This window comes from Mytilus edulis, chromosome 4 (assembly GCF_963676685.1).
Source record: "Mytilus edulis chromosome 4, xbMytEdul2.2, whole genome shotgun sequence".
Classification (NCBI taxonomy): domain Eukaryota; kingdom Metazoa; phylum Mollusca; class Bivalvia; order Mytilida; family Mytilidae; genus Mytilus; species Mytilus edulis.
In genome coordinates this window covers 3377158-3394158 of record NC_092347.1, presented here as the reverse complement: position 1 = coordinate 3394158, position 17001 = coordinate 3377158, and the positions used below count along the sequence as shown (strand labels likewise).

General features: G+C 34.6%; 1 protein-coding gene across 2 annotated transcripts in view; it reads left to right on the top strand.

The window, feature by feature from the left end:
- Positions 1 to 17001, top strand: part of LOC139521655 (asparagine--tRNA ligase, cytoplasmic-like) — a 32942-nt gene that overhangs the window by 10348 nt on the left and 5593 nt on the right. For both annotated transcript variants that reach the window (XM_071315144.1, XM_071315145.1), the window contains 3 exons: positions 3003 to 3124; positions 5526 to 5661; positions 16471 to 16584. In XM_071315144.1, coding sequence (XP_071171245.1) covers positions 3003 to 3124; positions 5526 to 5661; positions 16471 to 16584 — 372 coding nt within the window. The remainder of the gene's footprint in view (positions 1 to 3002; positions 3125 to 5525; positions 5662 to 16470; positions 16585 to 17001) is intronic.

The following is a 17001-nucleotide window of genomic DNA, read 5'->3' as shown; positions in this document are numbered from 1 at the left end:
ATGATTATCATACTTCAGACTCAGATATCAACAAATTGAAATATCAGATTTGGTGTTTTGAGGCACAAATTTTGTACTCCAAGTAATGAGGAACATTTTATGACGGAGAGCATATGACATGATAATTTGAGAACTGTGTATGATAGATATAAGAAGATGCGGTATGAGTACCAATTTGTAAATAAAACCTTTAAAGTTCAAAGAAAGGATGAACATGATAGCATTGGTAGATATGATTAAGCTTGATGGAAGTGTCTGTTAGTTCCTAAATGTAGCTTCTAAAGATGTTACCAGATTAATATCTATATAACTAAGGAGTTCAAATTTTAGTTCTAATAAATTTTGTCCATTTGTGAAACTTTTTTTATCTAAAAAGGTATCATATAGTAATTGAAGGATAGCTATAGACAGTGTTTTTACTTTTAGGCGTATCTGACACAGACATCACAGTTATATTTAGAAACAGCTATACCAGCACTGGGTGATTGTTTCTGTTTCATGTGTGTTTTTACTTTTAGGCGTATCTGACACAGTCATCACAGTTATATTTAGAAACAGCTATACCAGCACTGGGTGATTGTTTCTGTTTCATGTGTGTTTTTACTTTTAGGCGTATCTGACACAGACATCACAGTTATATTTAGAAACAGCTATACCAGCATTGGGTGATTGTTTCTGTTTCGTGTGTGTTTTTACTTTAAGGCGTATCTGACACAGTCATCACAGTTATATTTAGAAACAGCTATACCAGCACTGGGTGATTGTTTCTGTATCATGTGTGTTTTTACTTTTAGGCGTATCTGACACAGTCGTCACAGTTATATTTAGAAACAGCTATACCAGCACTGGGTGATTGTTTCTGTTTCATGTGTGTTTTTACTTTAAGGCGTATCTGACACAGTCATCACAGTTATATTTAGAAACAGCTATACCAGCATTGGGTGATTGTTTCTGTATCATGTGTGTTTTTACTTTAAGGCGTATCTGACACAGTCATCACAGTTATATATAGAAACAGCTATACCAGCACTGGGTGATTGTTTCTGTATTATGTGTGTTTTTACTTTTAGGCGTATCTGACACAGTCATCACAGTTATATTTAGAAACAGCTATACCAGCACTGGGTGATTGTTTCTGTTTCATGTGTGTTTTTACTTTTAGGCGTATCTGACACAGTCATCACAGTTATATATAGAAACAGCTATACCAGCACTGGGTGATTGTTTCTGTATTATGTGTGTTTTTACTTTTAGGCGTATCTGACACAGTCATCACAGTTATATATAGAAACAGCTATACCAGCACTGGGTGATTGTTTCTGTATTATGTGTGTTTTTACTTTTAGGTGTATCTGACACAGTCATCACAGTTATATTTAGAAACAGCTATACCAGCACTGGGTGATTGTTTCTTTATCATGTGTGTTTTTACTTTTAGGCGTATCTGACACAGTCGTCACAGTTATATTTAGAAACAGCTATACCAGCACTGGGTGATTGTTTCTGTTTCATGTGTGTTTTTACTTTAAGGCGTATCTGACACAGTCATCACAGTTATATTTAGAAACAGCTATACCAGCACTGGGTGATTGTTTCTGTTTCATGTGTGTTTTTACTTTAAGGCGTATCTGACACAGTCATCACAGTTATATTTAGAAACAGCTATACCAGCACTGGGTGATTGTTTCTGTTTCATGTGTGTTTTTACTTTTAGGCGTATCTGACACAGACATCACAGTTATATTTAGAAACAGCTATACCAGCACTGGGTGATTGTTTCTGTTTCATGTGTGTTTTTACTTTTAGGCGTATCTGACACAGTCATCACAGTTATATTTAGAAACAGCTATACCAGCACTGGGTGATTGTTTCTGTTTCATGTGTGTTTTTACTTTTAGGCGTATCTGACACAGTCATCACAGTTATATTTAGAAACAGCTATACCAGCACTGGGTGATTGTTTCTTTATCATGTGTGTTTTTACTTTTAGGCGTATCTGACACAGTCGTCACAGTTATATTTAGAAACAGCTATACCAGCACTGGGTGATTGTTTCTGTTTCATGTGTGTTTTTACTTTTAGGCGTATCTGACACAGTCATCACAGTTATATTTAGAAACAGCTATACCAGCACTGGGTGATTGTTTCTGTTTCATGTGTGTTTTTACTTTAAGGCGTATCTGACACAGTCATCACAGTTATATTTAGAAACAGCTATACCAGCACTGGGTGATTGTTTCTTTATCATGTGTGTTTTTACTTTTAGGCGTATCTGACACAGTCGTCACAGTTATATTTAGAAACAGCTATACCAGCACTGGGTGATTGTTTCTGTTTCATGTGTGTTTTTACTTTTAGGCGTATCTGACACAGTCATCACAGTTATATTTAGAAACAGCTATACCAGCACTGGGTGATTGTTTCTGTATCATGTGTGTTTTTACTTTTAGGCGTATCTGACACAGTCGTCACAGTTATATTTAGAAACAGCTATACCAGCACTGGGTGATTGTTTCTTTATCATGTGTGTTTTTACTTTTAGGCGTATCTGACACAGTCATCACAGTTATATTTAGAAACAGCTATACCAGCACTGGGTGATTGTTTCTGTTTCATGTGTGTTTTTACTTTTAGGCGTATCTGACACAGTCGTCACAGTTATATTTAGAAACAGCTATACCAGCACTGGGTGATTGTTTCTTTATCATGTGTGTTTTTACTTTTAGGCGTATCTGACACAGTCGTCACAGTTATATTTAGAAACAGCTATACCAGCACTGGGTGATTGTTTCTGTTTCATGTGTGTTTTTACTTTTAGGCGTATCTGACACAGTCATCACAGTTATATTTAGAAACAGCTATACCAGCACTGGGTGATTGTTTCTTTATCATGTGTGTTTTTACTTTTAGGCGTATCTGACACAGTCGTCACAGTTATATTTAGAAACAGCTATACCAGCACTGGGTGATTGTTTCTGTTTCATGTGTGTTTTTACTTTAAGGCGTATCTGACACAGTCATCACAGTTATATTTAGAAACAGCTATACCAGCACTGGGTGATTGTTTCTGTATTATGTCATCGTTTAGAGCGGAACATTCTAGAACCAGAAGACATTTATCAGAGTAAGTGATTAAATACTTTGTTAACTGATGTATGGAAAGGCCCATTTTTGTACAACCACAAAAATGTTTTGGTCGTATATTTGTATGACGTTGGCGGCGTCGTCGTCCAAAGACATTTGGTTTTCGCACCAATTTTTCGTTGTATATTGCTATCACGTTGGCGTCGTCGTCGTCGTCGTCGTCGTCCGAATACTTTTAGTTTTCGCACTCTAACTTTAGTGAAAGTAAATAGAAATCTATGAAATGTTAACACAAGGTTTATGACCACAAAAGGAAGGTTGGGATTGATTTTGGGAGTTTTGGTCCCAACAGTTTAGGAATTAGGGGCTAAAAGGGTCCAAAATTAATCTTTGTTTGATTTCATCAAAATATGAATTATTGGGGTTCTTTGATATGCCAAATCTAACCATGTATTTAGATTCTTAATTTTAGGTCCTATTTTCAAATTGGTCTACATTAAGGTCCAAAGGGTCCCAAATTAAACATTATTTGATTTCATCAAAAATTGAATTCTTGGGGTACTATGATATGCTGAATCTAAGTATTTAGATATTGGATATTGGACCATAATAGGTAAATGTCCAATTTAAAAGTGTTAAGTTTATAAGTTTAAGTTCTTAGACCACATTCATTCTGTGTCAGAAACCTATGTTGTGTCAACTATTTAATCACAATCCAAATTCAGAGCTGTACCAAGCTTAAATGTTGTATTCATACTTGCCCAACTGTTCAAGGTTCGACCTCTGCGGTTGTATAAAGCTGTGCCCTGCGGAGCATCTGGTTTTCCATGAGAAATGACTGAAATAAATCTTTAATATCAGATCTGGCAGCAGGGTTTCCCCTGGGTCAATTATTTTTTTCGCCACCTCTTTCGCCAAAACAATATATTTTTCGCCAAGTAAGATATAACTATATTTTTCTTTAAAGATTTACCTTTTTTTCTTACACCCCACCCCCTTTTTCCCTTAAATGAGGTGATTTTGCCCAATTGTGTCTATGATTATTCTAGAGTCTTCATTTAATGAATAAACACTAAACATTTACTTTAAAACAACAGATTTTGTTTTTAACATAAAAGGGAAAAATATTCATTGTATTTTAAACAACTTTTCTAAATGAGGGGGCCACTATACTTTTAATAATAAAGAAGATATAAGTCCTGGAATACAACAAAATTAATGTCAGGTTTTGATTATATAATACCAGTATAGTTCATAGGGAAAGTTTCTTTAAAAGAAAAATATTGATGTGCCCTTTAATTTTGTACTAAGAAGTGGTTTTTACAACAAAACAAAAGCTTTTATCACATGATATTTTGATCCCTCATTTCATGTGTAGTCATAACATTGAAGGGCTACTCTCATTCAAGGGGTTGTTCCCAACCTTTTGGATAGATTTCTTCATAACGACAGGTTTCATTTTTTGACCATCGTAAATGAAAAAGTTGAGACGTAAAACTATGCTTGAAACACACGTGTCACTCAAACGACTTTAAAGTAGTCTCCCTAATCAAATACCTATATTAAAGTCAAAGGATAATTAAAGTTTTAAATCGGAGATTTTTCTTGTTTTTGAAAATTTTTCGTCACAACAACAGCTATCTTTTCTAAACTATCTTTAAAAAGAGAGGAGACGTCAAAAGTTTGCTTCAAACACGTGCGTCGTAAAGTGGTAAATAAATTCTGTATGTGACATTTAGCGGAAGACATTTAACCATATCATTTTGTCAAACAATTCAATCAACACCTTTATTAATTAGTCCTTTGTTGTTGATAGCTATAAAATGCAATCAGCTGATTATTGATTTTTTGTCCAAATCTTAATGATGTCAAGGTGAATTCCGAGAATTGTCTGATAGGTAAAGTCCGAGAAACTCGAAAAAAGAAAATAAACAAGATGGAGGAAAATAAATCGTTCTATATATTTCTTTCGCAAATGATGAATTTTTATCGCCACAATTATTATTTTTTCGCAAATTGCGAAAATGGCGTCCGTCAGCGGAAACCCTGTCTGGCAGTCACCCAAGGAGACCAGATTTTGGGCTAGGTGAATATATTTTGGCCTCCTCATTGCCCAGCTGGCAACTATCAAATATTTTGCGGTTAATCCCATTTCTATCCTTTCTTTACATCTTCAATGACAAAAATGAAACTCAAAATCTCATAGATAATTATCAAAATATCTAGTGTGTTGTCTTATTTTCAAATAAAAAGTAAGTGAAGAATATCTTGATCAACACTATTAGATTGGCTAGATTGATGTAAAATTTTCAAAGTGCTTAAATGTTCATAAAAGATATGATGGTAATATGAGACTCCATGGGTATAACTTACTTTTTAAATAACCCTTTAGAATGCCTTCTTGGAAAATAAAGTTTTTCATGTGAAATGTTTTGTTACAGGTACACTCATATAGAGGGTGAATTACCTTTCATAGATTTTGAGGATTTATTACAACATGTAGAAGACTTGATCTGTGGTGTGGTTGACAGAGTTATGGCATCACCATATGGGAAGATAGTAAGAGAACTTAACCCTGTAAGTCACATTTCATAAGAAATTGAGAGAACTTAACCCTGTAAGTCACATAAGATAGTGAGAGAACTTAACCCTGTAAGTCACATAAGATAGTGAGAGAACTTAACCCTGTAAGTCACATAAGATAGTGAGAGAACTTAACCCTGTAAGTCACATAAGATAGTGAGAGAACTTAACCCTGTAAGTCACATAAGATAGTAAGAGAACTTTATCCTGTAAGTCACATAAGATAGTGAGAGAACTTAACCCTGTAAGTCACATTTCATAAGAAATTGAGAGAACTTAATCCTGTAAGTCACATAAGATAGTGAGAGAACTTAACCCTGTAAGTCACATTTCATAAGATAGTGAGAGAACTTAACCCTGTAAGTCACATAAGATAGTGAGAGAACTTAACCCTGTAAGTCACATAAGATAGTGAGAGAACTTAACCCTGTAAGTCACATTTCATAAGATAGTGAGAGAACTTAACCCTGTAAGTCACATTTCATAAGATAGTGAGAGAACTTAACCCTGTAAGTCACATAAGATAGTGAGAGAACTTAACCCTGTAAGTCACATAAGATAGTGAGAGAACTTAACCCTGTAAGTCACATAAGATAGTGAGAGAACTTAACCCTGTAAGTCACATTTCATAAGATAGTGAGAGAACTTAACCCTGTAAGTCACATTGCATAAGATAGTGAGAGAACTTAACCCTGTAAGTCACATTTCATAAGATAGTGAGAGAACTTAACCCTGAAAGTCACATAAGATAGTGAGAGAACTTAACCCTGTAAGTCACATAAGATAGTGAGAGAACTTAACCCTGTAAGTCTTATAAGATAGTAAGAGAACTTAACCCTGTAAGTCACATAAGATAGTGAGAGAACTTAACCCTGTAAGTCACATAAGATAGTAAGAGAACTTAACCCTGTAAGTCACATAAGATAGTGAGAGAACTTAACCCTGTAAGTCACATTTCATAAGAAATTAAGAGAACTTAACCCTGTAAGTCACATTTCATAAGATAGTGAGAGAACTTAACCCTGTAAGTCACATTGCATAAGATAGTGAGAGAACTTAACCCTGTAAGTCACATAAGATAGTAAGAGAACTTAAACCTGTAAGTCACATAAGATAGTGAGAGAACTTAAACCTGTAAGTCACATAAGATAGTAAGAGAACTTAACCCTGTAAGTCACATAAGATAGTGAGAGAACTTAACCCTGTAAGTCACATAAGATAGTGAGAGAACTTAACCCTGTAAGTCACATTTCATAAGATAGTGAGAGAACTTAACCCTGTAAGTCACATAAGATAGTGAGAGAACTTAACCCTGTAAGTCACATAAGATAGTGAGAGAACTTAACCCTGTAAGTCACATAAGATAGTAAGAGAACTTAACCCTGTAAGTCACATATGATAGTGAGAGAATTTAACCCTGTAAGTCACATTTCATAAGATAGTTAGAGATCTTAACCCTGTAAGTCACATAAGATAATAAGAGAACTTAACCCTGTAAGTCACATTTCATAAGATAGTGAGAGAATTTAACCCTGTAAGTCACATTTCATAAGATAGTGAGAGAACTTAACCCTGTAAGTCACATAAGATAGTGAGAGAACTTAACCCTGTAAGTCACATTTCATAAGATAGTGAGAGAACTTAAGATAATGAGAGAACTTAACCCTGTAAGTCACATTTCATAAGAAATTGAGAGAACTTAAACCTGTAAGTCACATAAGATAGTGAGAGAACTTAACCCTGTAAGTCACATAAGATAGTGAGAGAACTTAACCCTGTAAGTCACATAAGATAGTGAGAGAACTTAACCCTGTAAGTCACATTTCATAAGATAGTGAGAGAACTTAACCCTGTAAGTCACATAAGATAGTGAGAGAACTTAACCCTGTAAGTCACATAAGATAGTGAGAGAACTTAACCCTGTAAGTCACATAAGATAGTGAGAGAACTTAACCCTGTAAGTCACATTTCATAAGATAGTGAGAGAACTTAACCCTGTAAGTCACATAAGATAGTGAGAGAACTTAACCCTGTAAGTCACATAAGATAGTGAGAGAACTTAACCCTGTAAGTCACATAAGATAGTGAGAGAACTTAACCCTGTAAGTCACATAAGATAGTAAGAGAACTTAACCCTGTAAGTCACATATGATAGTGAGAGAACTTAACCCTGTAAGTCACATTTCATAAGATAGTTAGAGATCTTAACCCTGTAAGTCACATAAGATAGTAAGAGAACTTAACCCTGTAAGTCACATTTCATAAGATAGTGAGAGAATTTAACCCTGTAAGTCACATTTCATAAGATAGTGAGAGAACTTAACCCTGTAAGTCACATAAGATAGTGAGAGAACTTAACCCTGTAAGTCACATTTCATAAGATAGTGAGAGAACTTAAGATAATGAGAGAACTTAACCCTGTAAGTCACATTTCATAAGAAATTGAGAGAACTTAAACCTGTAAGTCACATAAGATAGTGAGAGAACTTAACCCTGTAAGTCACATAAGATAGTGAGAGAACTTAACCCTGTAAGTCACATAAGATAGTGAGAGAACTTAACCCTGTAAGTCACATTTCATAAGATAGTGAGAGAACTTAACCCTGTAAGTCACATAAGATAGTGAGAGAACTTAACCCTGTAAGTCACATAAGATAGTGAGAGAACTTAACCCTGTAAGTCACATTTCATAAGATAGTGAGAGAACTTAACCCTGTAAGTCACATAAGATAGTGAGAGAACTTAACCCTGTAAGTCACATTTCATAAGATAGTGAGAGAACTTAACCCTGTAAGTCACATAAGATAGTGAGAGAACTTAAACCTGTAAGTCACATAAGATAGTGAGAGAACTTAACCCTGTAAGTCACATAAGATAGTGAGAGAACTTAACCCTGTAAGTCACATAAGATAGTGAGAGAACTTAACCCTGTAAGTCACATTTCATAAGATAGTGAGAGAACTTAACCCTGTAAGTCACATAAGATAGTGAGAGAACTTAAACCTGTAAGTCACATAAGATAGTGAGAGAACTTAACCCTGTAAGTCACATTTCATAAGATAGTGAGAGAACTTAACCCTGTAAGTCACATAAGATAGTGAGAGAACTTAAACCTGTAAGTCACATAAGATAGTGAGAGAACTTAACCCTGTAAGTCACATTTCATAAGATAGTGAGAGAACTTAACCCTGTAAGTCACATAAGATAGTGAGAGAACTTAAACCTGTAAGTCACATAAGATAGTGAGAGAACTTAACCCTGTAAGTCACATAAGATAGTGAGAGAACTTAACCCTGTAAGTCACATTTCATAAGATAGTGAGAGAACTTAACCCTGTAAGTCACATAAGATAGTGAGAGAACTTAACCCTGTAAGTCACATAAGATAGTGAGAGAACTTAACCCTGTAAGTCACATAAGATAGTGAGAGAACTTAACCCTGTAAGTCACATTTTATAAGATAGTGAGAGAACTTAACCCTGTAAGTCACATTTCATAAGATATTGAGAGAACTTAACCCTGTAAGTCACATTGCATAAGATAGTGAGAGAACTTAACCCTGTAAGTCACATTGCATAAGATAGTGAGAGAACTTAACCCTGTAAGTCACATAAGATAGTAAGAGAACTTAACCCTGTAAGTCACATAAGATAGTGAGAGAACTTAACCCTGCAAGTCACATAAGATAGTGAGAGAACTTAACCCTGTAAGTCACATTTCATAAGATAGTGAGAGAACTTAACCCTGTAAGTCACATAAGATAGTGAGAGAACTTAACCCTGTAAGTCACATAAGATAGTGAGAGAACTTAACCCTGTAAGTCACATAAGATAGTGAGAGAACTTAACCCTGTAAGTCACATTTCATAAGATAGTGAGAGAACTTAACCCTGTAAGTCACATAAGATAGTGAGAGAACTTAACCCTGTAAGTCACATAAGATAGTGAGAGAACTTAACCCTGTAAGTCACATAAGATAGTGAGAGAACTTAACCCTGTAAGTCACATAAGATAGTAAGAGAACTTTATCCTGTAAGTCACATAAGATAGTGAGAGAACTTAACCCTGTAAGTCACATTTCATAAGAAATTGAGAGAACTTAATCCTGTAAGTCACATAAGATAGTGAGAGAACTTAACCCTGTAAGTCACATTTCATAAGATAGTGAGAGAACTTAACCCTGTAAGTCACATAAGATAGTGAGAGAACTTAACCCTGTAAGTCACATAAGATAGTGAGAGAACTTAACCCTGTAAGTCACATAAGATAGTGAGAGAACTTAACCCTGTAAGTCACATTTCATAAGATAGTGAGAGAACTTAACCCTGTAAGTCACATAAGATAGTGAGAGAACTTAACCCTGTAAGTCACATAAGATAGTGAGAGAACTTAACCCTGTAAGTCACATAAGATAGTGAGAGAACTTAACCCTGTAAGTCACATTTCATAAGATAGTGAGAGAACTTAACCCTGTAAGTCACATTGCATAAGATAGTGAGAGAACTTAACCCTGTAAGTCACATTTCATAAGATAGTGAGAGAACTTAACCCTGAAAGTCACATAAGATAGTGAGAGAACTTAACCCTGTAAGTCACATAAGATAGTGAGAGAACTTAACCCTGTAAGTCTTATAAGATACTAAGAGAACTTAACCCTGTAAGTCACATAAGATAGTGAGAGAACTTAACCCTGTAAGTCACATAAGATAGTAAGAGAACTTAACCCTGTAAGTCACATAAGATAGTGAGAGAACTTAACCCTGTAAGTCACATTTCATAAGAAATTAAGAGAACTTAACCCTGTAAGTCACATTTCATAAGATAGTGAGAGAACTTAACCCTGTAAGTCACATTGCATAAGATAGTGAGAGAACTTAACCCTGTAAGTCACATAAGATAGTAAGAGAACTTAAACCTGTAAGTCACATAAGATAGTGAGAGAACTTAACCCTGTAAGTCACATAAGATAGTAAGAGAACTTAACCCTGTAAGTCACATAAGATAGTGAGAGAACTTAACCCTGTAAGTCACATAAGATAGTGAGAGAACTTAACCCTGTAAGTCACATTTCATAAGATAGTGAGAGAACTTAACCCTGTAAGTCACATAAGATAGTGAGAGAACTTAACCCTGTAAGTCACATAAGATAGTGAGAGAACTTAACCCTGTAAGTCACATAAGATAGTGAGAGAACTTAACCCTGTAAGTCACATAAGATAGTAAGAGAACTTAACCCTGTAAGTCACATATGATAGTGAGAGAACTTAACCCTGTAAGTCACATTTCATAAGATAGTTAGAGATCTTAACCCTGTAAGTCACATAAGATAGTAAGAGAACTTAACCCTGTAAGTCACATTTCATAAGATAGTGAGAGAATTTAACCCTGTAAGTCACATTTCATAAGATAGTGAGAGAACTTAACCCTGTAAGTCACATAAGATAGTGAGAGAACTTAACCCTGTAAGTCACATTTCATAAGATAGTGAGAGAACTTAAGATAATGAGAGAACTTAACCCTGTAAGTCACATTTCATAAGAAATTGAGAGAACTTAAACCTGTAAGTCACATAAGATAGTGAGAGAACTTAACCCTGTAAGTCACATAAGATAGTGAGAGAACTTAACCCTGTAAGTCACATAAGATAGTGAGAGAACTTAACCCTGTAAGTCACATTTCATAAGATAGTGAGAGAACTTAACCCTGTAAGTCACATAAGATAGTGAGAGAACTTAACCCTGTAAGTCACATAAGATAGTGAGAGAACTTAACCCTGTAAGTCACATAAGATAGTGAGAGAACTTAACCCTGTAAGTCACATTTCATAAGATAGTGAGAGAACTTAACCCTGTAAGTCACATAAGATAGTGAGAGAACTTAACCCTGTAAGTCACATAAGATAGTGAGAGAACTTAACCCTGTAAGTCACATAAGATAGTGAGAGAACTTAACCCTGTAAGTCACATAAGATAGTAAGAGAACTTAACCCTGTAAGTCACATATGATAGTGAGAGAACTTAACCCTGTAAGTCACATTTCATAAGATAGTTAGAGATCTTAACCCTGTAAGTCACATAAGATAGTAAGAGAACTTAACCCTGTAAGTCACATTTCATAAGATAGTGAGAGAATTTAACCCTGTAAGTCACATTTCATAAGATAGTGAGAGAACTTAACCCTGTAAGTCACATAAGATAGTGAGAGAACTTAACCCTGTAAGTCACATTTCATAAGATAGTGAGAGAACTTAAGATAATGAGAGAACTTAACCCTGTAAGTCACATTTCATAAGAAATTGAGAGAACTTAAACCTGTAAGTCACATAAGATAGTGAGAGAACTTAACCCTGTAAGTCACATAAGATAGTGAGAGAACTTAACCCTGTAAGTCACATAAGATAGTGAGAGAACTTAACCCTGTAAGTCACATTTCATAAGATAGTGAGAGAACTTAACCCTGTAAGTCACATAAGATAGTGAGAGAACTTAACCCTGTAAGTCACATAAGATAGTGAGAGAACTTAACCCTGTAAGTCACATTTCATAAGATAGTGAGAGAACTTAACCCTGTAAGTCACATAAGATAGTGAGAGAACTTAACCCTGTAAGTCACATTTCATAAGATAGTGAGAGAACTTAACCCTGTAAGTCACATAAGATAGTGAGAGAACTTAAACCTGTAAGTCACATAAGATAGTGAGAGAACTTAACCCTGTAAGTCACATAAGATAGTGAGAGAACTTAACCCTGTAAGTCACATAAGATAGTGAGAGAACTTAACCCTGTAAGTCACATTTCATAAGATAGTGAGAGAACTTAACCCTGTAAGTCACATAAGATAGTGAGAGAACTTAAACCTGTAAGTCACATAAGATAGTGAGAGAACTTAACCCTGTAAGTCACATTTCATAAGATAGTGAGAGAACTTAACCCTGTAAGTCACATAAGATAGTGAGAGAACTTAAACCTGTAAGTCACATAAGATAGTGAGAGAACTTAACCCTGTAAGTCACATAAGATAGTGAGAGAACTTAACCCTGTAAGTCACATAAGATAGTGAGAGAACTTAACCCTGTAAGTCACATTTCATAAGATAGTGAGAGAACTTAACCCTGTAAGTCACATAAGATAGTGAGAGAACTTAACCCTGTAAGTCACATAAGATAGTGAGAGAACTTAACCCTGTAAGTCACATAAGATAGTGAGAGAACTTAACCCTGTAAGTCACATAAGATAGTAAGAGAACTTAACCCTGTAAGTCACATATGATAGTGAGAGAACTTAACCCTGTAAGTCACATTTCATAAGATAGTTAGAGATCTTAACCCTGTAAGTCACATAAGATAGTAAGAGAACTTAACCCTGTAAGTCACATTTCATAAGATAGTGAGAGAATTTAACCCTGTAAGTCACATTTCATAAGATAGTGAGAGAACTTAACCCTGTAAGTCACATAAGATAGTGAGAGAACTTAACCCTGTAAGTCACATTTCATAAGATAGTGAGAGAACTTAAGATAATGAGAGAACTTAACCCTGTAAGTCACATTTCATAAGAAATTGAGAGAACTTAAACCTGTAAGTCACATAAGATAGTGAGAGAACTTAACCCTGTAAGTCACATAAGATAGTGAGAGAACTTAACCCTGTAAGTCACATAAGATAGTGAGAGAACTTAACCCTGTAAGTCACATTTCATAAGATAGTGAGAGAACTTAACCCTGTAAGTCACATAAGATAGTGAGAGAACTTAACCCTGTAAGTCACATAAGATAGTGAGAGAACTTAACCCTGTAAGTCACATTTCATAAGATAGTGAGAGAACTTAACCCTGTAAGTCACATAAGATAGTGAGAGAACTTAACCCTGTAAGTCACATTTCATAAGATAGTGAGAGAACTTAACCCTGTAAGTCACATAAGATAGTGAGAGAACTTAAACCTGTAAGTCACATAAGATAGTGAGAGAACTTAACCCTGTAAGTCACATAAGATAGTGAGAGAACTTAACCCTGTAAGTCACATAAGATAGTGAGAGAACTTAACCCTGTAAGTCACATTTCATAAGATAGTGAGAGAACTTAACCCTGTAAGTCACATAAGATAGTGAGAGAACTTAAACCTGTAAGTCACATAAGATAGTGAGAGAACTTAACCCTGTAAGTCACATTTCATAAGATAGTGAGAGAACTTAACCCTGTAAGTCACATAAGATAGTGAGAGAACTTAAACCTGTAAGTCACATAAGATAGTGAGAGAACTTAACCCTGTAAGTCACATTTCATAAGATAGTGAGAGAACTTAACCCTGTAAGTCACATAAGATAGTGAGAGAACTTAAACCTGTAAGTCACATAAGATAGTGAGAGAACTTAACCCTGTAAGTCACATAAGATAGTGAGAGAACTTAACCCTGTAAGTCACATTTCATAAGATAGTGAGAGAACTTAACCCTGTAAGTCACATAAGATAGTGAGAGAACTTAACCCTGTAAGTCACATAAGATAGTGAGAGAACTTAACCCTGTAAGTCACATAAGATAGTGAGAGAACTTAACCCTGTAAGTCACATTTTATAAGATAGTGAGAGAACTTAACCCTGTAAGTCACATTTCATAAGATATTGAGAGAACTTAACCCTGTAAGTCACATTGCATAAGATAGTGAGAGAACTTAACCCTGTAAGTCACATTGCATAAGATAGTGAGAGAACTTAACCCTGTAAGTCACATAAGATAGTAAGAGAACTTAACCCTGTAAGTCACATAAGATAGTGAGAGAACTTAACCCTGCAAGTCACATAAGATAGTGAGAGAACTTAACCCTGTAAGTCACATTTCATAAGATAGTGAGAGAACTTAACCCTGTAAGTCACATAAGATAGTGAGAGAACTTAACCCTGTAAGTCACATAAGATAGTGAGAGAACTTAACCCTGTAAGTCACATAAGATAGTGAGAGAACTTAACCCTGTAAGTCACATTTCATAAGATAGTGAGAGAACTTAACCCTGTAAGTCACATAAGATAGTGAGAGAACTTAACCCTGTAAGTCACATTTCATAAGATAGTGAGAGAACTTAACCCTGTAAGTCACATTTCATAAGATAGTGAGAGAACTTAACCCTGTAAGTCGCATTTCATAAGATAGTGAGAGAACTTAACCCTGTAAGTCGCATTATATATTTGTTGATGATGTATAGATATAAGAAGATGTGTTGTGAGTGCCAATGAGACACCTCTCTATCCAAGTCACAATTTGTTAAAAGTAAACAATTATAGCACAAAGTATGGTCTTCAACAAAGAGCCTTGGCTCACATCGAACAGCAAGCCTGAAAGGGCCTTTAACATAACGAGTAAAAACCATTCAAACAGGAAAACCAATGGTCTAATCTAAATCTAAATGAGAAATACTTATGAGCCACATCAACAAATGACAACTATTGAATATCAGATTCCTGACTTAGGAAAGATGCAATCAAATGCAGCAGGTTTAAACGTTTTAATAGGTACCTACTTTCTTGTATGTTCTGTCATTATAATTGTGTGGTGAAATTGATGTATACACAAAGATATTAGTGAAATGAACAAAGGAGTAGGTCCGGTAAGGACTCATTTTGGCCTCAAATTTCAGTTTCATCTGACGAAAGATTTTGACCACTTTTTAAACACTTAAGTGTCTATTTCACTTGATTCAATTAGTTTATGTGAAAGATTTTAACTGATTAAGTCATTAAAAACGATCCGATTGAAGCTCAAATATGAAAATCTCTCAAATATGCCAAAAAACGTCACTTTTCAGGTTGTTTTTGTCAAAAATGAAAGTGGCCGCATCCGTGTTCATCCACAACCTTTAAATATGTTATGTATTATCATAAAATACAACTTACATTGCAATATTAAGGATGAACACGAATGCGGCCACTTTCGTTTTACACGGAAACCGTCTAAAATTTAACTAAAATGATAGAATTTTGAAGATTTCAGTAATTTAGCATGACTTGATGGTGCTACAACCCGATATAAGTGCATTGTATTGTCAAAAACAGCCCATATTTATGTAGCAGAAGCATTCATCTGTCCAATAAATAACTAAAAGTTTACATTTTAACAATTTTGTAAAACTGTTATATTTTTGGGAAAAAAAGGGGCCTTACCGGACCTACTCCTTTAAAACTTATGCAAAGAATCTCAAGTGTAGTCAAAGTGATCATATTGTTATAGACATGTACTGTACTGTAGAATAAAATATAATTGTTATAATAGATTTTATATAAATGGACCTAAAACTTAATTATATTTTCCTAGCATGAAATGTAGGGCAAAATGACTCTAACAGAGATAATGAGATGATTCTTAGACAGAATAATAAAGAATTTCTATGGTGATGGGTGTCTGACCATTTTACCAAACACTTTCATTGAAGTTCATTTGGCTTGTTTAATTTTCATAAAATTTTGACAAAACATTTACTTTGTTCCTTTGACAATCTAAGTATTTAAAAAAACTTGAACCACACGCTTCATGGGAATATTTTCATTGTATATATAGCAGTTTACTAATACCAAATTTGATCATTGAAAAGCTTGATATTTGCTTAATAATTTAATGTGATTAAAACATTTAGCTGATTTTTACAGTGTTTTCCCCTGTAGTGTCATGTACCACCTTGAACAAACCCAAAGGATGAAACACAAATGTATTTACATGCAAAAATAAGTGTGAATTTAGATACTCTAGCTACCTTTGTTGCAGGTCATAGATATTTTTATGTGAAGTAAATCTATTGTATCGAACAATATATTTTTCAGGACTTTCAACCACCCAAGAGACCATTTATGAGAATGAAATATGTTGATGCTATAGAATATTTGAGGAACAACAACATCAAGAAGGAGGATGACACATTTTATGAATTTGGAGATGTAAGAATTTAATCTTTAAAACTTTTGTTTTAGTAATGGCAGACTTTAGATTCAAGAAAAGATTAGAATTACAGAAAAAATACAGCTTACCATCAGCATGATTTAATTGATTTTGAGACACAACAAAACTTAATAGAAATGATATAAACACTGTAATGATAATTTAAGACTAACTTGTGTTAGTGACCACAGTTGATGACACTTTTATGAGTCTCATTGTTGAATACTGTAAACAATGCACTGATCAACATCCATAGGACAAAGAAAATTTGACAACAATTTACATAGCAAGGGAAAATGTGTTATGATTGCCAGTAAGAAAACTTTCCACTAACAACTAAATAATGTAATCAGCTACATATATGCCTTAAATATATAAATATGAGATTTTCATCTTATTTATCTGAAATGGTAGAA